We start from the raw sequence: 25,099 nt of genomic DNA, 5'->3' as shown, positions 1-25,099 counted from the left end.
AGAGTTCATGGTTAGACTCAGAGTTTGTTGAACCTCCTACCTGGAATACCCCTCTGGTCTGATCCATCAGGGTCTGTTGACTCACTGTTAGTCTGGCCCCTCCCCTTGGATCACTTTGCCTCTCAAGAACTGACCAGGAGCAATGGCTGGGCACCTCCTTGACCTTGTTTTTACTCTTGGCCTGACAATTAAATCCCTCTCACTGACTGATCTTGTCTTTGATCACAAATCACAAATTTGACTCCTACACCCAGGCAACTGCTCCAAGTCAGAAGTGACCAGTATGTTCACGCATTTTTAATAACCAGTCTGCCTCAAATCTCTCATCTATTAATCTGATTTATATAATCACCATATCAAATTCTTCCAAATTCTTTTTAGAGGTCCTTCCTGTCATTGGCCCTGCTGTACTCACTATTCTAAACATATCCCTCACCTCTGGTTCTGTCCCTGATCAATTTAAGACAGCTGGTGTCCTGCCACTCTGAAAAAAAACCTGGCCTTGATCCAGCCGTTTTGAACAATTTCAGACCCATCTCAAAATTACCTTTCATTTCCAAAATACTGGAAAAAGTGGTTGCTGAGCAGCTTCTCCAAGTTGTTGAAGGAAGTAATATCTTTGATAAATTTCAATCTGGTTTTCATGAAAACCACAGTACTTATACTGCTCTGTTACAAGTCATGAATGACATCCTGATACAGGCTGATAAAGGGGAATTCCCCATCTTGGTCGTACTGGACTTGAGTGCTGCTTTTGACACCACTGATCACTCCATTCTCATCAGCTGACTGAATACATATGTTGGTATCTCAGGGAAAGCCCTACAATGGTTCAGGTGGTATTTGTCAAATCAATGTTTTTCTGTCTCCATAGGTAACTACAGTCAGGTCCATAATTATTTGGACAATGATACAGTTGTCGTCATTTTGGCTCTGTACACCACCACAATGAGTTTTACATTAAACAATGAATACCTGCTTAAAGTGCAGACTCTCAGCTTTCATTTAAGGCTTTTTTTCAAAAATGTAGTATGAACCGTGTAGGAATGACAACCATTTCTTCACACAGCCCCCAACTTTAAGGGCTCATAAATATTTGGACAAACTAACATAATCATCAATTAAACAGTCAGTTTTAATACTTGGTTGCAAATCCTTTACAGTCAATGACTGCCTGAAGTGTTGGACACATAGGCATCATCAGATGCTGGGTTTCTTCCCTGGTGATGCTCTGGTAGGCCTTTACTGCAGCCGTCTGCACTTCCTGCTTGTGTTTTGGGTGTTTTGCCCTCAGTTTTGGCTTCAGCAAGAGAAACGCATGCTCAATTGGATTCAGGTCAGATGATATGACTTGACCATCACAGAACATTCCTTTTCTTTGTCTTAAAAATGTCTTTGGTTGCTTTTGCAGTGTTCTTCAGGTCAATGTCCATCTGCACTGTGAAGCATCGTCCAATGAGTTTTGAAGCATTTGGTTGAATCTGAGCAGATAATGGTGCCCCAAACACTTCAGCTTTCATCCTGCTGCTCTTGTCAGCAGTCACATCATCAATAAATACAAGAGAACCAGTTCCACTGGCAGCCATACATGGCCATGACATAACAGTACCTCCACCATGCTTCACTGATGAGGTGGTGTGCTTTGGATCATGAGCAGTTCCTTCCCTTCTTCCTTCTCTTCTCTTCCCATCATTCTGGTAGTTGATCTTTGTTTTATCTGTCCATAGTATGCTGTTCCACAACTGTACAGGCTTTTTAGATGGTTTTTGACAAACTCTAATCTGGCCTTCCATTTTTAAGGCTAACCAATGGTTTACATCTTGTGATAAACCCTCTGTATTTATTCTAGTGAAGTCTTCTCTTGCTGACAAGCAGCAGGATGAAAGCTGAAGTGTTTGGGGCACCATTATCTGCTCAGATTCAACCAAATGCTTCAAAACTCATTGGACGATGCTTCACAGTGCAGATGGACATTGACCTGAAGCATACTGCAAAAGCAACCAAAGACATTTTTAAGACAAAGAAAAGCAATGTTCTGTGATGGTCAAGTCATATAATCTGACCTGAATCCAATTGAGCATGCGTTTCTCTTGCTGAAGCCAAAACTGAGGGCAAAACACCCAAAACACAAGCAGGAAGTGCAGACGGCCGCAGTAAAGGGCTGGCAGAGCATCACCAGGGAAGAAACCCAGCATCTGATGATGCCTATGTGTCCAACACTTCAGGCAGTCATTGACTGTAAAGGATTTGCAACCAAGTATTAAAACTGACTGTTTAATTGATGATTATGTTAATTTGTCCAAATACTTATGAGCCCTTAAAGTTGGGGGACTGTGTGAAGAAATGGTTGTAATTCCTTCACAGTTCATACTACATTTTTGAAAAAAGTCTTAAATGAAAGCTGAGAGTCTGCACTTTAAGCAGGTATTCATTGTTTCATTAAAAACCCATTGTGGTGGTGTACAGAGCCAAAACGACGACAACTGTATCATTGTCCAAATAATTATGGACCTGACTGTATGTGTCCTCGTCCACTCTGCTGTTACATGGGGTGCCCCAGGGCTCAATCCTTGGTCCCATTCTTTTTTCATTGTATATGCTTCCCTTGAGCCAGATAATCAGTAGATTTGGTTGTATATTCTATCATTGCTATGCTGATGACACTCAGCTACATTTTTCAGTAAAGCCAGATGATCTTAGAAACCTCAACACTCTCCAAAACTGTTTAGCTGCGATAAAGAACTGGATGTCTGTCAACTTTTATCAGCTAAATGAAAATAGATAAATAGAAGCTGTGTCTTCTATGGCCGTGGGGCCCTCTTTTCTTTGTGTCCCAATGTTAATGTAAAGCACTTTGTAACCTGCGTTAAAAAAGGTGCTGTATGAATTAAGTTTTACTTACTTACGTACTTACGTACTTACTTACTTACTTATTTACCACAGCTCCCAGTATCACCGGGACATGAAAACCCCTCCACAATGTTCAGGTTTCCAGCTAAGACTGTTTGCTCCTGTTGATGACATCAGGACACCAAAGTCTTCTGAGCTCTGAGCATCATCAACAACTTAAACAGCAGATTAATATGATGTATGTTATCATGTGTAACATATTTGATGTCTTATCCAGTGTCTTGCATGTGTCCTGTGTTTGTCCACATGTAGAAGACAGCTGAGTTTTTCTTCCTGAGCTCCACCTGTATAAAGACGGAGGCTCAGCAGGGCGGAGCTCTTCTTCTTTTTGACTCTTGTTGGAGGTACAGAGACAGAAGTTGAGTTGAAGCCTGTTTGTTTGTGTGTGGAGGATTGTAATGTCCATATCATCAGATGAGTTCAGCCTTTAATAAAAATAGTTTGTAGACTCTGCAGTGGGATTAAAGTTCCTGGTGTTGGTCTTTGCTCCTGTCACAGTCTCACTACTAAAGCTCAGACGCTCCTCAGGATCAGCTCCACAGTTTCACTGACACTTTTTGGTGCTGAATTCAGGAGTGCAAACACCTTGCTTTTTTCAGCAGATGTGTTTTTGTCACATCAGTTTAGGTGACTTGTGAGAACTCTCCAGATTCTGAGAGGCTTTTTTGGGGGTGGGTGACAGATCATTGTCGTCTCTCTGGACGGTGGCTGATACGGCAGCAAACACATGAAAGTTTGTCTCGTTGGCTCAGACAGAAACAGAGGTTAAGGTTTTATCTGGTTATCTGACAACTTCAACAAATATAATGTGGAAGAGATGATTATGTGTGGATACGATAAAAAGAAGCAAAGTCAGAAGAAAAAGATGACATCAGACCATATCATGATAAATATGATACACCATATTGGATTTTTCATCAATATCCAACATGCCAATATAAAACAGCTTATTTGGCCAATACCAATATTGATATATCCACTTTTTTCCCACTTATTTTAGGGGATCATCAGGTCTCTTCTGTAGTGGAATAAACATCATATTAAGTGTTGTGTGACTATCAGAACCAAATTAGTCACTGAGAGGAGAAGGCAGGGCTCTTTCTGACACGCTGAGTCCAAGAATGAAACATGAAGCCATTACTGCAGTTTCGGGGGTGTTTATTCTAACCCTTTCAATAAACATACATTTTATGCAGATGGACTGAATGGACTAGTCTGTGATGGAGAAATAGCCTTTGCGGTCAACAGAAATATCGGCACCCTACCTCACCCTGTCTCTGTACCAAGCAAATAGATTCACAGGCAGGTGCAGGTGATATTCATTTGGCAATCAATCAGCCTCACACATATAACTCTGCCCACACACATAACTCTGCCCACATACACACACAGCCACACCCACTACCCCAGGTGACGAGTGAGAAACACATCCCTGCCTCTACATTCCGGCCCCTAATTATTATAACATAATAATTACTGAACAATAGAAGCAGCACAGAAAAATTCAATGCAAAATACATCAAATCAATTTTTTCCTTTTTTTTGCAAATATAAGAATAGTTCGTTTTCAATGTCCTTGGATGAGCAGGTTCTTCACATGTCTTCAAATGTCCCTAGGCCAAAGGTTCCAGAACTTTCGGAGCCTAGACAGAGTGTAATATGTGTCAAAAATCATATTCAAAGTCAAGTCATGTAAAAACAAGTCATGTCAACAAGTAATCCTATCAGGTGTCCTCGGCCTCCTGAAACAGACACATCTTGGTGACAGGCCTGTCCAGACAGCTTGTCCTGGTCTTGATCTTGGCTTGTCGAACGAGTCCTCTTTTATCTTGGACAACTTTGACAACTCTCCCCATAATCCAAGAGTTGCGGGGTGCAGAATCATCCACAACAAGCACAATGTCTCCTGGAACAAAGTTGCGCTTGATCTTGTTCCATTTTTGGCGCTCCTGAAGCTGCGGTAAGTATTCCTTTGTCCATCTTTTCCAGAACAGGTTGGACATATACTGTATTTGTTTCCATCTACGCACAGCATACAAGTCGTCCTTTTGGAAAACACCAGGTGGAAGAGATGGCTGACCCTTGAGGGGGAGAAGATGGTTGGGAGTCAGAGCCTCTAGGTCATTATGATCTGTGGATGCTTTTGTTATTGGTCTGCTATTGAGAATAGCTTCAATTTCGCACAGCACAGTGTGGAGGCCATCTTCATCCAGAGTTTGTACTCTCAAGGTAGAGTTGAGGACTTTCCTGACTGAACGAATTAATCTCTCCCAGGCTCCCCCATGATGGGAACCACTTGGAGGATTAAACCTCCACGTTATTCCTTTCTGTAGGAGTTCATCTTGGATCTGAGTCTGATTCCACTGTTCCAAAGATCTTTTCAACTCTCTATCAGTGCCGACAAAGTTGGTTCCATTGTCTGAGCAGAGTTCCTTGACTTGGCCTCGTCTTGCTATGAAGCGACGTAGGGTGTTGATGAAGGAATCAGTCTCCAATGACACAGCTACTTCGATATGCACAGCCCTTAGAGTTAAGCAGGTGAATATCACTCCATATCTTTTCACCTTTGATCTTCCATGTTTCATCTCAAATGGACCAAAACAATCAACCCCCACTAAGGTGAATGGTGGTTCATCTGGAGAAATCCTGTTAAGCGGCAAATCTGCCATCTGTTGGCTGGCTGGCACTGCCAGAACCCGTCGGCAGACAACACACTTGGCCAAGATTTTTCGTATGGCCACACTGGCCCCAGTAATCCAGTATTTCTGGCGTAGCCTTGCCAACATGTGGGTTTTTCCACCATGGCCGACTTCTGTGTGTACGTGTCTTAGAATGAGGTCCGAAATATGTAGGTCTTTGGCCAATATGACTGGATGCTTTGATTCTTCAGGCATTGCTGCCCTACTGAGCCTCCCACCGACTCTCAAAATGCTATTATCAAGTACTGGGTGTAGTTTGTATATGTGACTTGTCTGTTTCACAGTCTGATTCTTTAGGAGGCTGGACACCTCCTCTGGGAATCTTTTTCGTTGGCAAGATCCAATTATCTCCAACTCCGCCTCTCTTAACTCCTCCACAGTGAGAGAAACATGAAAAGAGTCTCTAACACTCTGCAGCTCTTTGCTCAGAACATCCTTTTGCTCCCTCTCATCTGTCTTTAAGTGTGACAGAAGCGCCTTGACCTCCTTCCTCTTCTTCCAGAGACTCAAGAGTCTGTTTTTGAATCTTAAGACCCAACCCATCACTCTTTTCAGAAGGATCCAAGATGAGGTACGGTCAATCAGTTGAGACACTGAGTCAACTTCTTCTTTGGCTGAAACAGCATTAGCAACAATGCTGATTTTGACCTCAGGATCATCTAGCTCTGATGGTTCTTCTGAACGGTCTGGGTTTGTAGGCCACTGCTCCTCTGATAGTAGCAGAAATTGTGGGCCACACATCCACTGTTCATCCTTGAGGAACGACTTCACTCCAAGTCCTCTGGAAGCAAGATCTGCTGGATTGGACAAGGTGCTCACGTATCTCCACTGAGCTGCATGAGACGCTTTAAGGATCTCCGAGACCCTGTTGGCCACAAATGTTCTAAATCTGGAGGTCTCTTCTTGACGTACTTTAGCACTGAGGTGCTATCAGTCCAAAAGACAGAGTCAAGCAATGGCATCTGCAGCTCCCTTCTCCACAATATGTCCATACGTGCTGCAACTACTGCTGCTGTTAGCTCCAGTCTGGGAATGGTAATTGGTTTTAAAGGAACCACCCTAGACTTTCCCATGACAAGGGTGCTGCACGGCTTTCCATTGGCGTTGCACAGCAGCAGGTAGGTAGCTGTTCCATAACCCACCTCACTTGCATCTGAAAAATGATGTAATTGGGCAGAAGCTACAGTGCCAAAGTCCGCAGGCTTGAAACATCTGCTGACCTTGAAATCCTCCAGTAGGTGGAGCTCCTGTATCCAATTTGTCCACTCCTGTGCAATGGGTTCAGGTACAAGATCATCCCACCCAAGACCTCTCCTACACAGATCCCGCAAGATCAGTTTGGCCTTTAGCACCACTGGCACAAGCACTCCAAGTGGGTCGTAAATGGAACTGACCACAGATAAGATCCCTCTACGGGTCAAAGGTCGATCTTGGATTGAAATCCTGAGCTTGAATGCATCTGATTGCACACACCATTGCACTCCCAGAACTCTCTCAACAGGAAGTGTGTCATGGTCCAGATCCATCTCCTTTACATCCACTGCCCTCTGCTCTTCAGGAATTGCAGCCAACACATTTCGACTGTTACTTATCCACTTCTTTAGCTGAAAGCCACCTCTGGCACAAATGGCTCGAAGATTGTGATAGAGAGCAACAGCCTCGGACTCAGAGGGCACAGAGACAAGACAGTCATCTACATAGAAGCTGTGCATGATGGTGTCCACCACCTGCTGACTGAAGGAGTTGCTGTTATCCTCCGCACACTTTCGCAAAGCAAAATTCGCACAGCTTGGTGATGACGTTGCCCCAAAGAGATGGACACACATCCTGTACTCCTCCATAGGTTGAGAGAAATCCCCACCTGGCCACCAGAGAAACCTCAGCAAGTCACAGTCTTCAGCTGGCACACGCACCTGGTGATACATGGCCTCAATATCTGCCATCAAAACAATGAGTTCTTTCCTGAATCTGGTTATGACTCCGATCAATGAACTAGTAAGATCGGGTCCCTGCAGCAGCTGTGTGTTCAATGATGTACCTTGGAATGATGCAGCACAATCAAAGACCACTCTGATCTTCTTCTTTTGCGGATGGTATACACCATGATGTGGAATATACCAGGTTTTGCCATGGTTACATTCCAGATCTTTAACAGGCACCTTTTCGGCATAACCACAGGAAATGATGTTGTGCATAAACGTGGTGTAGTCTGCATGGAATAAGGCATCCTTTTGGAACCTTCTTTTCAAACTCAAGGCACGTTGCTCTGCTAGCTTGTGGTTATCAGGCATGCACACATTTCCTCTTTTAAAAGACAAACCAATGGTGTAGTGACCATCCACCAGCTTAACAGAGCTTTTCACCATTTCCATAAACTGGCAATCTTCTCTTGATGGCCCCAGTTGCTCTTCATGGCTGCATTCAGGGAAGTCGAGTTGAAACTGCTCCTTCCACAGTTCATCCAGTTTCACCACAGAGATGCGGTTAGCAGTGATGCTGGGTTGTTCCAGGTCTGCTTAACCAAACATTGGCCCATTGACAGTCCATCCCAACGTGGTCTGAACAGCGTACGGCCCTCTGTCTTCGCTTGGAATCACCTTTATAGGTTCCAGAGCTTTAGGTGCATTTAAGCCGATCAACAGCTCAATGTCTGCATCAATTTCAGGTAGCTGTACCCCACGCAAATATGGCCATCTGACAAAATCCTGCTCCCGTGGTATGTTGCTCCTGCACACAGGCATTTTCTTCTGTGTAAAGACATCTGGCAAGTCACAGTAGAGATCATTTTCCAGACCAGCTACCTCCAGATCTGACACAATGCAACATCCCACAAGCTTTTCCTGACCCATAGTACGTAAGAGAATTTTAGTTCCTCTTCCTGAAACATTCAGCTTGTTCATCAGACTTGACGTACAAAAGGAGTCAGAACTGCCTTGGTCCAGAAAGGCATAAGTTTCCACAACTTTGTGACCCTTTTTGGACTTGACCTTGACTGGCACGATGGAGAGCTTACAGCCATGGTCACCAGCCCCAGTGAGACCACTACTTTGCACCGCTACCACAGAGCTGCCCTTTGCTGTGTTTGTATCTGCTGCAACTGCTAGATCTTTCTCTTGCTCCTTGTTCTTCGGATGAATATGAAGCATGCTAGGGTGTTTAGCTCCACATGTTTTACATGACAGTCGCCTCCTGCAGTCCTTACTTATGTGCCCTATGCACAGACAGCCAAAGCAGACTCCATGTTTTTTCAAAAAAGTGATCTTGTCATTATGTGCCCTCTTTCCCAGTAGAGAGCACAACTCCAATGCATGTTCACCCTTGCAGTATAAGCAGGTCCTTTTGTCCAGTGGGGCTCCTTCCTTTTTCACATGGGCCTTTCCATTAACTGATGTTATTGTAGTAGCAAAACTTCCTTGGTTTTTTGTGTGACGCTGACAGCCGCCTTTGCTGCCATTTTTGGTTTGCATTGTCTTTGGAGTGTCCTGTATATTTCCAAATACAGGGTCTGCTGCAATTCTTACCCGACGTTCAATGAAACTGACAATGTCAGGGAAAGTAGCTCTTTGACAACGGGTCTCTTGAATATCACAAGCTACTGTCCTCCATTTGTCTCTCAGCTTATACGGTAACTTCTTGATCACTATCATCATGTTCGCAGGCATGTTAAGCTCAGACATGTACTGTATGTCATCCATTGCATTACAGCATCCTCTTAAGAAGAGACCATATGCTTGGAGAGATTTAGCATCCTCTGCTTTAACCACAGGCCATGAGAGTGCTTTGTCCAAATAAGCAGAAGCAATCTTTTGCTCATTCCCAAAATGTTCTTCCAACAAAGCCTTAGCCTTTTGATATGCTCTGTTTGGAGGCATTTGCTGACAGCTTTGAACAAGCTCTTGTGGTTGTCCCCTTGTGTATTGTGCCAGGAAGTGCAAGCAGTCTCCAGCATCACCTGTCCTTTCTTCAACATTGTGCTCAAAGGCTCTCATAAAGGCATGATAGTGAAGAGGATCTCCATCAAACACCTGGATCTCTCTCCTTGGCAAATGAGAGATGTTCTGTTGTCGCGCCAGCAGAGCAGAAATTTCATTTTGCCTTGCCATAATGGATAGCAAATTGTTACCGTCATCAATGACTGGCATCTGAGCATGTGGACTGGCTGCAAACTGAGAAGCTGAAACATTATTATTCACATTAGGAGCCATTGGGAGTCCAGGCGGCCTCTGCTGGACTATTTGAGATCCAACATCAACAGTAACTTTCCTTTCATTCGGCTTTGTTAAATGAAACTTAGAGGTACTTTGACTGTCATACACTCCATGGCCACCAGGCACAAATGAATCAGCCTCAGCATTAAGAGCAGCATGGGCCCCTTTGGCCAGAAAAGATTCCATACCATCTGATTTTTTATGTCTGGTGCCTTTCACACTGCTTCCTGAGACTCTTAGGACCTCCATCCGAGCCTGAGCGGCTGCTATCTCCACTTCAAGCTTAAATCTCTCTTTCCTTTTCCTTATTTCCTCTTCTTGCTGATCCAGCTCTTGCTTTTGTTTGAGTAATTTTTGATGAGCGAGAAGTGCAGCCATTTCAGCTTCTGCTTTGACACGAGAGGAGGAAGTAGAGGAGCTTGAAGTCCTTGAAGTCCCAGTTTTTGATCCATGTTTTTTGCTTCCAGCATTTGAGATGCTGTCCTCTGGCTGAATGTCATCATGCACTAATTCAAATGTGGCATTCTCCTCCACATTGTCATTTGTTGCATGTCCTGAGACTGGTCTCTTAGTTTCAGAGAGCCACTATTACACATCCTCAATAAATCCTTTGTTGTATTTATTGATACTCGCAAACCACATTTTTTGTTTATCCTTTTCCACCTCTGGTACTATTTCCACCAGTGACTCATGCAGGGAAGTTGTCTCCTCGTGTAATTGCACCAAAATGTCCAGTTGAGTTTTCACCCCTGAAACATTATCATCATTCTCCATGAGCTCCTTTCAAGCAATGATGATACCGTTCATTTTATTCAGTCTTGCTTGGCGGTCTTTTTGAAGCTTCTCCATTTTGCACCCCAAGGCTTTTTCAGTGAGAATGATTTTTCTTCTGACAGTTTCATTGTTATCAGTTTCATTTGCATTTGAACCAGCTTTTGATCCATTCACTTGTGAACCAACTTTTGATCCACTCATCATGACATCCAGCGATGTGTGCACCACAAACGTTCAGAAAGCATATGTCACAATCCACACTTCATCATGAATCCACATCCAACATTGCTGCTTTGTTTTGGCACAAATATGACTCCATACATGAACACTCCAATGTTGCTTCCAGAGCCACACTTAAATTCAGGCTTGACCATCAGCAATAAATGCACCAAAAATCCACATTCAACCTTGCTGCTTAGTTTTGGCAGAAATATGACTCCATACATGAACAATACAATGTTGCTTCCAAATCCACATCCAACGTCACTCCTTTAATGTGCACAAAACAAGCAATCCACTTTTTCACAGGTTAATTCAATCTTGAGTAATAATCAAAATGACAGCCACAGCATCCATGTGCATCCAATATGCAGCAGTAACCAGCATCAACTGTGTCCAGGCAAGTATAAACTTCACAGTATGAATGAACTGAGTTTCACATACCATGGGTTGTGCTGCGCTCCTTCATTTCATTCAAATTTACTCACGGTCACCATCCAAAGTGGTTGAGTGGTCCAAAGTGCACAAATCCAGCGAAGCATCAGAAGGTAAGTGTCGAGTCTGTAGCCTTTTTTTGTTGACAATGTTGTGTGACTATCAGAACCAAATTAGTCACTGAGAGGAGAAGGCAGGGCTCTGTCTGACACGCTGAGTCCAAGAATGAAACATGAAGCCATTACTGCAGTTTCGGGGGTGTTTATTCTAACCCTTTCAATAAACATACATTTTATGCAGATGGACTGAATGGACTAGACTGTGATGGAGAAATAGCCTTTGCGGTCAACAGAAATATCGGCACCCTACCTCACCCTGTCTCTGTACCAAGCAAATAGATTCACAGGCAGGTGCAGGTGATATTCATTTGGCAATCAATCAGCCTCACACACATAACCCTGCCCACACACATAACTCCGCCCACATACACACACAGCCACACCCACTACCCCAGGTGACGAGTGAGAAACACATCCCTGCCTCTACATTAAGCATGTATACTCTTATCATGATGGCCCACCAGCAGATGCAGACACTAAATACAATACTTTAATGTAATATTCATTCATTGTGCAGAATAAGAAAAAGCATGTTGGCTGATTCTGATAGTTCATTTTAAAGATATCGGTCAATACTGATGATGTGCCAATATTATGGTATATCCCTAATAGAAAGGATTATAGGTGAGTGACTGAGTACATGAGGTCATTATTAAATGTGGAGTATAAGATAAGATAAGATAAGATAAGATAAGATACACCTTTATTGATCCCATAATTGAGAAATTCCAGTGTTACAGCAGTCAAGGAGAAAGAGTCAGATTAAAGATGTCAATATTTAAAAACTTAAAAACACTAAGCGTGCAGAAAAGTACAAAAATACAGAAAACAGCAATAAATAATAACAATAATAAGCAGTGGATAAAAAATGAGCAATGTGTTAAAGTGAACATATTTAGTGCAATGTGAATATTGAATGTGCAAATAAACAACAACATGGGGGACAGCAATGCTCATAGTGGTGTTTATAAGAGTCCGTGCAGTTTACTGTGAGCAGTGCTGGTTGTGAAGCCTGACAGCAGCAGGCAGGAAGGACCTGCGATAGCGTTCCTTCACACACTTTGGGTGAATCAGTCTATTGCTGAAGGAGCTCTCCAGAGCTTTTATCTCCTCCTGCAGAGGATGGGAGTCATTAGTCCTCAGAGATGACAGCTTGGCTGTCATCCTCCTTTCTCCCACCACCTGCACAGAGTCCAGAGAGCATCCCAGGACAGAGCTGGCCTTCTTGATCAGCTTGTCCAGTCTCTTCCTATCTGCAGCCGAGACGCTGCTGCCCCAGCAGACCACTCCGTAAGAGATGGCTGATGCCACCACAGTGTCAAAGAAGATCTCAGGAGCGCCCCCTGCACTCCAAAAGACCTGAGCCGCCTCAGCAGGTAGAGTCTGCTTTGGCCTTTCCTGTATAGTGCTGTTATGTGGTTAGTCCAGTCCAGTTTATTGTTAAGATGAACACCCAGGTACTGATAAGATGTCACCATCTCAATGTCCTTTCCCTGGATGTTCACCGGTGTTGGGGGGAGGAGTCTGCGCCTGCGGAAATCCACCACCAGCTCTTTGGTTTTCCCCGCGTTGATCTGAAGGTGGTTCCTCAGGCACCAGTCCACAAAGTCCTGGTTCAGTTCTCTGTACTCCCTGTCGTCCCCATCTGTGATGAGGCCGACGATGGCAGAGTCGTCAGAGAACTTCTGCAGATGACAGGTGGGGGTGTCGTGTGAAAAGTCTGCAGCGTAGAGGGTGAAGAGGAACGGTGCCAGCACCGTCCCCTGCAGGGCCCCCGTACTGCAGACAACCAAGTCCGATACACAATCCTGGGTCCTGAGGCCAGTCCGTGAGGTAGTCCAGGATCCAGGATGTGAGATGATTAGCCACCACTATGTGCTCCAGTTTGTCCCTCAGAAGCGCAGGCTGTATGGTGTTGAAAGCGCTGGAGAAATCAAAGAACATGATTCTCACAGAGCCTCTGGGCTTCTCCAGGTGAGAAAGAGCTCTATGCAGGAGGAAAATGGCGGCGTCGTCCACCCCAATGCCAGGCTGGTAGGCAAACTGCAGTGGGTCCATTGAAGAGCCTACTGCGGGGCGGAGACAAGACAGGACCAGGCGCTCCAGAGTCTGATGTTAATGCCACCGGTCTGAAGCTGCTGAAGTCCTTGGGGTGCAGAGTCTTGGGCACAGATACCACGCAGGATGTCTTCCACAGCTGTGGTACTTTCCCCAGCCTCAGGCTCAGGTTGAAGATGGTTTCAACTATCCCGCACAGTTGGTCTGTGCAGGACTTCAGGAGCCTGGAGCTGATGCCGTCTGGACCCGCAACCTTCCTCGTCTTTATCTTCCTCAGCTGATCTCTCACTTGACAGGTAGTGAAGGACAAGCTGGAGCAGGGGGGCTGTGTGCTGGGGGGTGGGGGGTGGGGGTGGGGAGTGGTGAGATGTCCAGGGGAGCGGGGGTGGGGGAGGTGTCGAAGCAGTGTGCCAGGAGTGTAGGTGAGGGGGGAGGTGAAGGTGAGGATGAGGGGGGTTGCAGCCGTGATGTCTGGGCCAGGGGAGGGGCAGACTGATCAAATCTATCACCTCTTCACAGTGTGGGTGGTTGCTGGTTCCCTCTGCACCAGAGGTCTGTAGACAGGCAGAAGATGAACCAGGTTGTCATCAGCTCTTCCCAGGGGGGCAGGGGGGATGAGTGGTATGCCTCCTTGGTGTTGGCATAAAATAAATTCAGTGTTTTATTGTGTCTGGTGTGGCAGGAAACATACTGGGTGAAGGTGGGCAGGGTGGTGGATGGACAGGCGTGGTTGAAGTATATGAGCATGTTAATCAGTTAGTATAAGAATGTGTGTGTGAGAACACACAGTGTAGTATGGCGGGAAAAATGTCATTGTATAGTGTGCCAGAAAAATGTCAAAGTGCATCATGCTAAGAAAGAAATGACATAGTATAGCACATACCTGTGGATATTCTCATTTATCCAGGTCATAGTTATCTCAAGGCAATTGAATCGAACGCAACTGGACTTAGTTTTGTCTTAGAAGACGTTTCACCTCTTATCCAAGAGGCTTCATCAGTTCATGCTTGTCTGACTAGGCTGGAACTAGTGTGGAAACAAAACAGGTATTTAACCTGGGTTTTTTTTTGTCTGGGGTATCTGAAAAACTCAGGAGGATCTTCAACAAACACCACATCCCTGTGTATTTCAAACCCAGTAACACACTCAGACAAAGACTGGTACATCCAAAAGACCGTACACCACACACCCAGAAGAGCAACCTGGTGTACGCTGTCCAATGCAGCAAGGAATGCCCAGACTTGTACATTGGTGAAACAAAACAAGCACTAAACAAACGCATGGCCCGACACAGAAGGGCTAACTTGTCAGGGCAAGACTCAGCTGTCTATTTACACCTCAAGAAGAAAGCACACTCCTTTGAAGACAGCAACGTGCACATTTTGGACAGGGAAGACAGATGGTTTGAAAGAGGTGTAAAAGAAGCCATCTATGTGAAATTGGAAAAACCATCTCTCAACAGAGGAGGAGGTCTGCGACACCACCTATCCCCCACCTATAATGCTGTCCTTTCATCCTTGCCCAGGAGACTTAACAGCTTAACCTCTAAAAACAATGGTCGTTCACAAATGGCCTCATGTGACTCTAACGAGTCCAACGACCACCGTTGCAGCAGGAATTTCAACGACCGTCATTGAGACACCATTGGAGCACTAACGAACCAGTGACATCATTGGTCTTGTGAAGACCTGTGTTTTAGTTCCAGCCTAGTCAGACAAGCATGAACTGATGAAGCCTCTTGGATAAGAGGTGAAACGTCTTCTAAGACAAAACTATGTCCAGTTGCGTTTGATTCAATTGCCTTCAGAGTATAGTACTAAAAAAATGTCATAGTGTGGTATTTATGTATCATAAAATAATATGTAAGAGAAAAGTCAAAGTATATGGTAAAAAATCTTAGTATGCCAAAAATGTTTAAGTACAGCACGCTAAAAACAAAAGTCATAGTATAGTATGTCAAAATAAAAGTCACAGTGTAGTATGCCCAAAAATGACATGGTACAGGGTGCCAAAAAATGTGATAGTGTAGTAAAGAAAACAAAGTTTTCTGAAAGCAAAACAAAATCAAAAACACAGTATTCACCAGAATGACACCATTTATCAGCCAGAAACTGTAAAAACAGAAATCATTGTTAGATTTTCAAATTTCCGACTGTAATTGGACGCATCACGTGTGACAAATGCTTCTGTAAAAACATTTAAATAAATAAATGTGAGCTTGAAATAGTGATATTGAATAAACTGTTTGTACGAACTGTTAATTAAACTGAGGCTTTTTTTTCAACTCCAGGTTTCTGTCTTCAACTTTTAACTTTCAGACATCAAAAGCTAACTTATAAAAATCTATTATATGGTGGAAGGAGGTTGGTGGATTTTCCCCCAGTAACTCAGGGAGGCTCGAGGAAAAATATTTGGAGCTTCAGGGAGGGTAAAAAAAAAAGTTGCACCCAGTCACCCCTTCCTCTGATAAATAAAGAACAGTCCCTAAAGTTCTATAGATCCCCCATTCAACTTTTCTATTCAAGCAACTTGAAAAGAACTCATTACTTCCTGGCGGGAAATCCTCTTCCTTAGCAACAGTAACTAAGAGGGGCGGGGCTTATAACAGGAAGGCTTCTTACGACTCAGCCCAGGACATCAGAGTCCATGAGAGAGGAGGAGCAGGAGGAGCAGTAGAGGAGCGGAATGGAGGAGGACAAGCAGAACCCGGAGCACCGGAGCAACAAGGTCCGGAGAAGACAAGCAGCAGGCTCGTCCTCTGATAGCAGCGATGTTGAGGTGAGTGTTGATGACGTCATGGATAAAAAGGGCTTGACAGCAGCCACACTAAAGACACGAGGAAGAGTCTCGAGGCTCCGTGGATCATCCGCTCATTCTCTGGTTCCACATCACATCTGGAGAAAGGAAATGTAACAAAGCAAAAAGGTTTTTATGTCTCCGTGTTTCCTGTTTTCATCTTTAACTCACTCAGAGTAAAGAAACACTTGAGACGGTCTGTGTTGCAGGGTATTTTCCCGCGCAGTGCGTCGCGTGTTCTCGCGAGAGCTCGCAGAAGAAACAATAGGCTCGTTGGAGATTTAAAGAAAATGAACAGCAGCAAGGATGAAATGAAAATGTAAGAGACTTAAACATGACTTCATACAGGTCTTTAAGGGACTGATTATTTTTAGATCATATCTTAATGGACGATAAATAATTCTTCAGTTCATTTTTAAAGCAAAATATGGAGGCTTTACAGTTTTTCCATTTGCAATGGTGTATATGATATTTACCCATGATAAAAATAAATGCTCAATAGTTTCGGGTTCTCTTGAACAAAATACACATAAGGATTTACTTGAAAATGAAATCTTTGTGGTAAAGTTTCAGCAGCTGGATAAACATTGTTTACAATTCTAAAGTGAACGTCTTTTACTTTTGGTGAAATTGGCCATTTAAGATAATGGAAACATTTATTCATTAAAATGTTCCCGTTATGGATTATTCTTACTTTCGAAAATCAGAAAACAATTTGCATTTCAAAACATTAGCAATGACTTTGTTATTACATTTCTTATCACCAACATACACTTCACCAATCTTTATTTCAGGCAACTTAATAACCACATGTGAATATGTAAGAGTGCTTTGTGTCATGTGTTTCAAAGGAAGCGGAATGGCTTTACAAATTGGACTGAACTCTCTGACGGAGCATTTTAAATGAAACTTTTCTACAAATGAATCACATTGAATAAAATGGCCATGTTCATCCATCAAGTCAACAACATATAATCTCCAAATCACATTTCAACTATGTTGAAGTCTCCACCCATTATCACTTGATCTGAAGTGTAGGTTATTTTCCACCATTCACAAGTTTACCTAGTTCTGCAAACATGTCCCTGTCCGCAGCTTTATTATTCTAACCATAAATACACACTAAAATGTAACGTTTGTCATTTATCTCTACTACTACCATTAACCAATGACATTATGTATCTGTTTGATTGTCAATTATCATGCCTGGAAACCTGTTAAATAATACCATTACTCCAGCTGAATGAGAAGTTCCATGTGCAAAAAAAAAGCAGAATCGCCCCACTGACCTTTCCAAAACTTTTCGTCAGTCATAACAGAATGAGTCTCTTGTAAGAAAACACATTTTGATTTTTGTTCCTTGCAAAATAAAAAGATTGCTTTTCACTTAACACTGTTTTTAACCCCCGAACATTCAAAGATAAAAAAGAAATAGACATAATCTATAATGTAACTGTTTTCGATATGTCTTTAACTTGCTTATAATGCAGGAATGAAATATGTTGCCCTTAGAACATAACCATACCAACTTATTGGGCTTTAAATTTTGTCTTATGAAGTATTATCAGTTTAAATTCTCATCAAATATACTTGTAATGAAACCATGTATATTTTGACAAAGTGCTTGAATATTACCTTGCTGAAAATATCAGTTATGGGTCAATTCTGTGTCCCTCAATGAGTGCGTAGCCTTCTTTGAGAAAGGCTCTTTTCCCATTTCTTCTGGCTTCTTGCACCTTGGGCCACAGCTTAGCCGGGGCTTCACGATCCTCCTTTGAAAAGTCCTCCTTGAACTGAATGTTCATCTCTTTGCAGACTCTCGCCTCTCTTGATTTTTTCCATATCTCATCTTGAATAGTTGGCATTGCGAACTGTATGATTATCGGTCTGGGCATTTTGTTGGTAGTGGCGTCATTCTTCTTTCCCAAGCGATGTACTGTGTCCACTGTCTCACCAAGTTTATCCACTATATACTGTTTACGCCGCCATTTTGTATCTCCCTTCGAAAATCCCTTTTGAATGAGGGAAGAGCAAGTCAGGATGAAGTTGGACACAAATCTAACCAGCATGCATTGTGCTGCGATCACTGGTGATCAAATCTGCGCAGGCCTGACTCATCTCCAACGAGCCTGAGCTGTTGAAAGTAGCCGAGAGTGGAAATTTAAACCATGCTGTTACAATATGGAGATGGCAGTACAGGGTGATTAGCACGATTTAATTTTAAGACTGGCAGGGACACACATGTACGTGTGTGTGTGTGTGTGGGGGGGGGGGGGGGGGGGGGTGCGTAGGCGGCAATTTGGCCATGTGTGCTGTAAGGTTGCAGCAATGTACCACTTTCCAGGTATACTGTGATATGGAAGTTGACAGTTATCATAGCGTGTACGTTTGCTTATCTGAGATATTGAAAAAACTAGGGATGCACCGATAGGGATTTTTCTTAACCGATACTGATTAGGGATGTCCCGATCCACTTTTTTTCACTTCCGATCCGATACCGATATTACAGCCTTGAGTTCTGGCCGATACTGATACTGATACCGATCCGATCCAAGCGTGTATTATACATATTCACTTATTTTGTTGTCAGTCATGTTAGAAAAGGTTTGATCAAGCGATATTACTCTAACAAGAACAACTACTTAATCAGCTTAGTTAGAATGATCCACAACAGCTGGTATGAGAAACTGACCTGTTTATTGTTAACAAACTTTAAATTTGAACATTAACATTAAATAAAAAATATAGCTGGTTTGCTTTGGCTGCTTTGGCCCCTTAATAAATAGAAAATAAATCAACAAGAAATCTTTAAAATGTCTAACAATGAAATTAAAATAGCAGCAAGACACACACTTGTGCTTTGGCCCCCAATAAATAAAAAATAGATTAACACCACAAAACATTGTTGGCATTTAACAAACAATGCAGCCTTTCCTTTTCAGTTATTTTAGTAGTGTTTTTGTAGTCCATCCATGGCTCCAATTTCACTAATTGTGCCCAAAACAATGCTCTTTACTTAAACAGTAAGAGTGTAAACCAAATAAAAATATCACTCTCAAAAAACCAGAGCAGAAAACAAGTAGTCAGTTAACTAAGTTGACCGCTACTCCTCCTTCCCTCCGTGTGTGTCTGCCGTCTGCATGCTGGCCTGGTGGATTGATAGTAAGAGCTGGAGCGGATCACTGGAATGGACTGCTTGAATCGCGGCGTGCTGGGCAGGCCGGAAAACCTAGAGCGGATTCCGTGAAAAACTGGATCGGAATTCTTGGATCGGCATTTTTCCATGCAGTCCGATCCGATGCCGCTGCCCGTTTTTTGCTAATATCGGCGGCCGATACCGATCCGAATATCGGATCGGGACATCCCTAATACTGATAAGTGATAAATTCACATTTTTGTATTTTAAAAGAAGTGTATAACTTGTAGTTAATGTACACCTGAGGGTCAGAAAGGCTGATTTAATATTCCACAGCTCTGACCGAACCAAATCAAACTGACTTCATTTGACACATTTTAATCAGTATTAAATGTAATGTTAATGTTAAGACAGAGGATGATGATGATGATGAAGCCCAGTGTTACTGTGTAATTCTCTGTATAAACTACACTGCAGAGTGGAGTCTCCACTAACAGACAAAGACTGACAGCTGATGAACATCAACATCAGCAGCTCCGCCTTACATCTGCTGGATCACATGTTTATATTGTCACGCCCAGGCACCGTCTCAACGTCCCATCATACACCAGCCTACAGCTACTGTTGATTCACCTCACACATTAACACTCAGCTCAGACACACACGCAGTCAGAGAGGTAACGATACAAATAATGTCTAACTGTAGCACCACATGGCGAGCGGTTATTAATACGTTTAACTACAGAGACGGACCTTTTAAAAGCTTGGTGTTGGATGTTAGCCGCTGCTGCTAATTAGCCTGTGCTAATGCTCTTGAGACGGTCCTTCAGCGCTGTGTCTATAAAGCGGGATATATAACCTGTTCACCGGTTCCAGGGAGTTTGTTGATCTGGGGGTTGTCGGGTGGTCAGACATCAGACCCTCGGTATAACCCTGTTGTCTTCCTCTGAAACTGTGAAAGACATCCACACTGCGACGTGTTTTACCCTCTAGACAGCGTGCTGCAGTTGTTGTTCTTCTTCTCTGTGTTTATTGGCGGCTTGCAAAGCAAGTTTAAAGGTACATGTAGCGCCACCCACTGTGTCGGGTTTGTAGATGCTGCCCTTGTTAAGTCAATGAAAGCAGTCTGGTCTGATTTATGACAAATGGTTTATGTGGGTTATGTAAAGTAACTGATAAATATTTAAAGAAAATGAGAAAAGACTTTGGTGTGGCGGTTAGTCTGTAAAGTCATGGGGGAGACATGAGCACAAGTCAAGAATCTCAGGTCCAACCCAAAACCACTAAACCACTAAATTATGGAGAGAAGTATCAGTGAGAGTCGCATTGATAAGTAGTATTGGTATCAATTCCTATCAAAAAGTCAAAACCTAAATAAAAACTATTCTGTAAGTTATTTATCATAACATTTGTTGGTGGTAATGCATTAGTCAGACATTGTGGGTTATGTTTGGCAGACATGCTTTAAATGTTATTTATGGTTTTAGTTGGCTGGCTGCACCGTGACAACTCATTAACTCTTTTTCTGTTTGTTGCTATAGGAACAGAGAGGAAGAGAGGAACTTATATGTCACCACCGTGACAAATCCTTCACAACATCTGGATCTTTAAAAATTCATCAAAGAGTTCAAACTGGAGAGAAACCATACAGCTGTGACCACTGTGAGAAAACATTTTTGCGCTGCAGTGCCCTCAAAGCCCATCAACGCATTCACATGGAAGGGGAACTGTCCAGTTTTTTCCAAAGTGGGAAGGATTTCACAGAGTCAGGGAGCTCAAAAAAACAAGACATTGACACAGCAGAGAAACTGTTTAGCTGTGATCAATGTGAGAAAGCTTTCACCACTCTACGTAGCTTAAAAAGTCACCACTGTGTTCACACTGCAGAGAAGTCGCACTGCTGTGACCAATGTGGGAATACTTTTACGCAATGCACGTCCTTTGAAATTCACCAAAGAATTCACACAGGAGAGAAACCGTACAGCTGTAATCAATGTGGCAAAGCTTTCACACAGTTAGGTATCTTGAAAACCCATCAACGCAGTCACACAGGAGAGAAACCATACAGCTGTGATCAATGTGGCAAAGCCTTTGCACAGTCTGGGGCCTTAAAATACCACCAACGTATTCACACAGGAGAGAAACCATACAGCTGTGATCAATGTGGCAAAGCCTTTGCAAAGCCATGGACTTTAAAAACCCACCAACGCAGTCACACAGGAGAGAAACTGTACAGCTGTGATCAATGTGGCAAAGCCTTTGCACAGTCAGGGGCCTTAAAATACCACCAACGTATTCACACAGGAGAGAAACCATACAGCTGTGATCTATGTGGCAAAGCCTTTGCAAAGTCATGGACCTTTAAAACCCACCAACGTATTCACACAGGAGAGAAACTGTACAGCTGTGATCAATGTGGCAAAGCCTTTGCACTATCAGGGGCCTTAAAATACCACCAACGTATTCACACAGGAGAGAAACCGTACAGCTGTGATCTATGTGGCAAAGCCTTTGCAAAGTCATGGACCTTAAAAACCCACCAACGTATTCACACAGGAGAGAAACCGTACAGCTGTGATCAATGTGGCAAAGCTTTTGCACACAGATGGACATTAATAAGCCACCAACGTATTCACACAGGAGAGAAACCATACTGGTGTGACCAATGTGGAAGATTATTTGCCCGGTGCAGTCATTTGAGAACCCACCAATGCCGGCATGCAGGAGAGAACCCGTACAGCTGTGACTAGTGTGAGAAAGCTTTTATCGAACGGTATGACCTAAAAATCCACCGTGTTCACACCAGAGAGAACCCGTCCTGAAGTGACCATTGTTGGTAGTGACATTAAAGCCCACAAATGTGTTTACCCTGCATTGTTTTGGACATTTTCAGGGCCAGGCAAACATCTTCCTACTGCCTCCTCCCCATGCCCTGATAGCTGTGTTGATGTCTTACTTTTGTCTTTGATTATTTTTATCTGTTTTTTATTTCAACTGTAACCCTATGTTGGACCACCAGATTCCTCCCTGTAGGACTCCCATGTGTGAGAGCTGATGTAGAGACAGATAATGTATTGTTCTATATCAAATGTGAAAATAATGTCAGTTGCAAAAGGTCTTAGAAACAGTTGACCAGATGTCAGATTTCACAATAGGAAGGACTCCTTATAAGAAGTTGTTTTTGAATACTGTCGAGTTGTTGTACTTTGGAGTTACTGGCAAGGACTCCTTTTAAGGAGTTGCACATTTAAAGTTCTTAAGCAATTAGGTCAGCAACTGCATGAAGCCAGAGCCATGGCGTGGTAGAATAGGCAAGCTTTACATTGGATTTTAGCAGAAAAAGGGGGAGTATGTAAAATGTTCGGGACGCTCTGTTGTACGTTTATTTCAAATAACAGCCTCATGGAACATTTTCTGTAGCTATGAGTAAGCTTGAAGCCTTAAAATCTGAAATGACTGAAAATGCTAGTAAGAGCGAAAGAATCAAGTGGGATGGGTTAGAGGAAATTTTTGGAAAATGGGGAGCCGTTTTGGCTAAAACAGGGATAATTGTACTGATGGTACTAATTCTGTTTTCCTTATTGACATGTTGCATCGTGGCTATCCTGAAGAAATGGTGTAAGAGAGCGATGGAGTAGGTAGATAGAGTAGAATGAATTCCATAAAACTTTTTTTTATTATTATGATTTTAAATGCGACAGTAGAATGCTTTTTAAACTCCGCTCCGTTTCCATTTCGTTTGCCTGTAGCATGCGTATGTGAAATGTTTATGTCTGTTCGTTTATTTCGGTTATCAATTTTACACAACTCAAAATCTACACAGTTGAAAACATAAATACTGTAGATACATTTATCATTATCAAGATTATTCCATAGATTGACCACTGATACAGTTGTACATCTTTGTATAGTGTTTGTCCTGATTTTTGTCTTTGTAAACACGCATGTCCCTCTGAGGTTGTAATGACTTTGTCTTTTCCTGAACATCTTCTGAATACAGTCAGGGAGCATGTGATTATTGATTTTATACATAAGCTGTGCGGTTTTAAAATCAACCAGTTCTTCGAATTTTAACTCATGTGTTTTTATGTATAGTTGGTTGGTTGGTTGGTTGGTTGGTTGGGGGTAGGACTAGAAAAGTTTTTTTATAACTTCTTCCTGTCCCTTCTGGACATGATGTTTGGGAGATAAATTGAATATAGGCAGATGTACTGTTTTCCAAACTGATAAGGCTTTGTTGCCTGTTGATTACAGGTTTGTTTGTTTTTTTGGTTGTTGTTGTTTTTATTTGTGTGTGGGCTTTATTCCTTATTCTGCCTTGATTTTGTTTTTATTTTGTTTTAACATGTTCAATAAAAATTGATTGATTGATTGGTTCATTATAATCTGCTTTATTCATTATCCTTATTGCTCTTTTTTGAAGTAAGAAGATTGGGTTTGTGATTGTTTGATATGTGTGCCCCCAAACTTCAACACAGTAAGTTATATATGGTTTGATGAGAGAGGATATTTTTGCATTAGTTAAGTTTACAGGAAACAACACAAATGTTATTAATATACAAAATAAAAGGCTTAGGGCCCAGTACAGAGTCTTGCGGACCCCCACATGTAACCCTCTGCAATGCAGACATTCATGTTAATTTGGACATATTGATGTCTATCATCCAGATATTTTTTAATCCATGAATTTGCAACCCCTCTGATACCGTATCTGTCTAGTTTCTTTAATAATAATGTATGATCAATGGTATCGAAAGCCTTCTTTAAATCTATAAATATCCCAACTGTATATTCTTTGTTCTCAGTATTTGTGGATATATTATCAATAAGTTCCATAACTGCCATCATAGTTGAACGATTAGATCTAAAACCATATTGCTGGTCACACAAAAGGTGTTGCTTTTCTATGAAATCCTCCAGTCTGTGTGCAAAGAGTGTTTCAAGTATTTTGGAGAACTGAGGAAGCAGAGATATTGGTCGGTAGTTACAAAAGTTGTGCTTATTGCCATTTATGAAAATGGGAATGACCTTTGCCAATTTCATTTTATTAGGAAATATACCAGTTTGAAATGATTGATCAGAAATATGGGTAAGTGGTTTGGCAATAGATTCTATAATGTTTTTAATTAGGCTCATATCAATATCAATGTAGTCAGTGGACTTTTCATTCTTTAATTTATTTACTATGTCAATCAATTCCCTCTCCTCAACTTTTGTCAAAAATAGTGTTTTGGTTAATATCAATAATTTTTTCACTAACATCATCTTTAATTATTGGGTCAGCAATTTGTTTTAGCAAATTGCGGCCAACATTTATGAAATAATCATTGAATCCATTGAGAATCTCCTTGAGTGTACTTATGTCTTGTTGATTATTTCCAACAAAATACTTTGGATAATAGGAATTTTTTGTGTTTTTATTAATTATATTATTTAATGCTTTCCATGTCCCTTGTATATTACTTTTGTTTTGTTCCAGTAATTTACTGTAGTAATCCTTTTTATTACATCTCATTATACTACTCAATTTATTCTTATATTTTTTATATTTAATTTCTGCTTCCTTAGTTCAGTATTTTAAAAAACTGCTTATGCGTAATGACGCGAGACAATACGTGGTATCGGATTGGTCATAGGCTGTACTCGCCGACACCCAATACCACATTTTAAGCAGTATCGGAGGCATTTCCGATACTGGTATCGGTATTGGTACAACTCTAGTTTTTTGCCTCCATCACACAAACA

At 42.2% G+C, this 25,099-nt stretch overlaps 1 protein-coding gene across 1 annotated transcript; it reads left to right on the top strand.

Annotated features, from left to right (window-relative positions):
* The first annotated feature begins 16,063 nt into the window (after positions 1 to 16,063).
* Positions 16,064 to 23,725, top strand: LOC144459725 (uncharacterized). The gene is made up of 2 exons (XM_078164282.1): positions 16,064 to 16,200; positions 20,896 to 23,725. Exons 1-2 carry the CDS (start codon positions 16,108 to 16,110, stop codon positions 22,102 to 22,104), a joined length of 1,302 nt encoding a protein of 433 aa, XP_078020408.1. The 5' UTR covers positions 16,064 to 16,107; the 3' UTR covers positions 22,105 to 23,725.
* Positions 23,726 to 25,099: the final 1,374 nt, after the last annotated feature.

The sequence above is a fragment of the Epinephelus lanceolatus genome, chromosome 22 (genome assembly GCF_041903045.1).
Source record: "Epinephelus lanceolatus isolate andai-2023 chromosome 22, ASM4190304v1, whole genome shotgun sequence".
Taxonomy (NCBI): Eukaryota; Metazoa; Chordata; class Actinopteri; order Perciformes; family Serranidae; genus Epinephelus; species Epinephelus lanceolatus.
The sequence above is the reverse complement of the archived record's forward strand: the minus strand, read 5'-3'. Positions and strand labels throughout refer to the sequence as shown.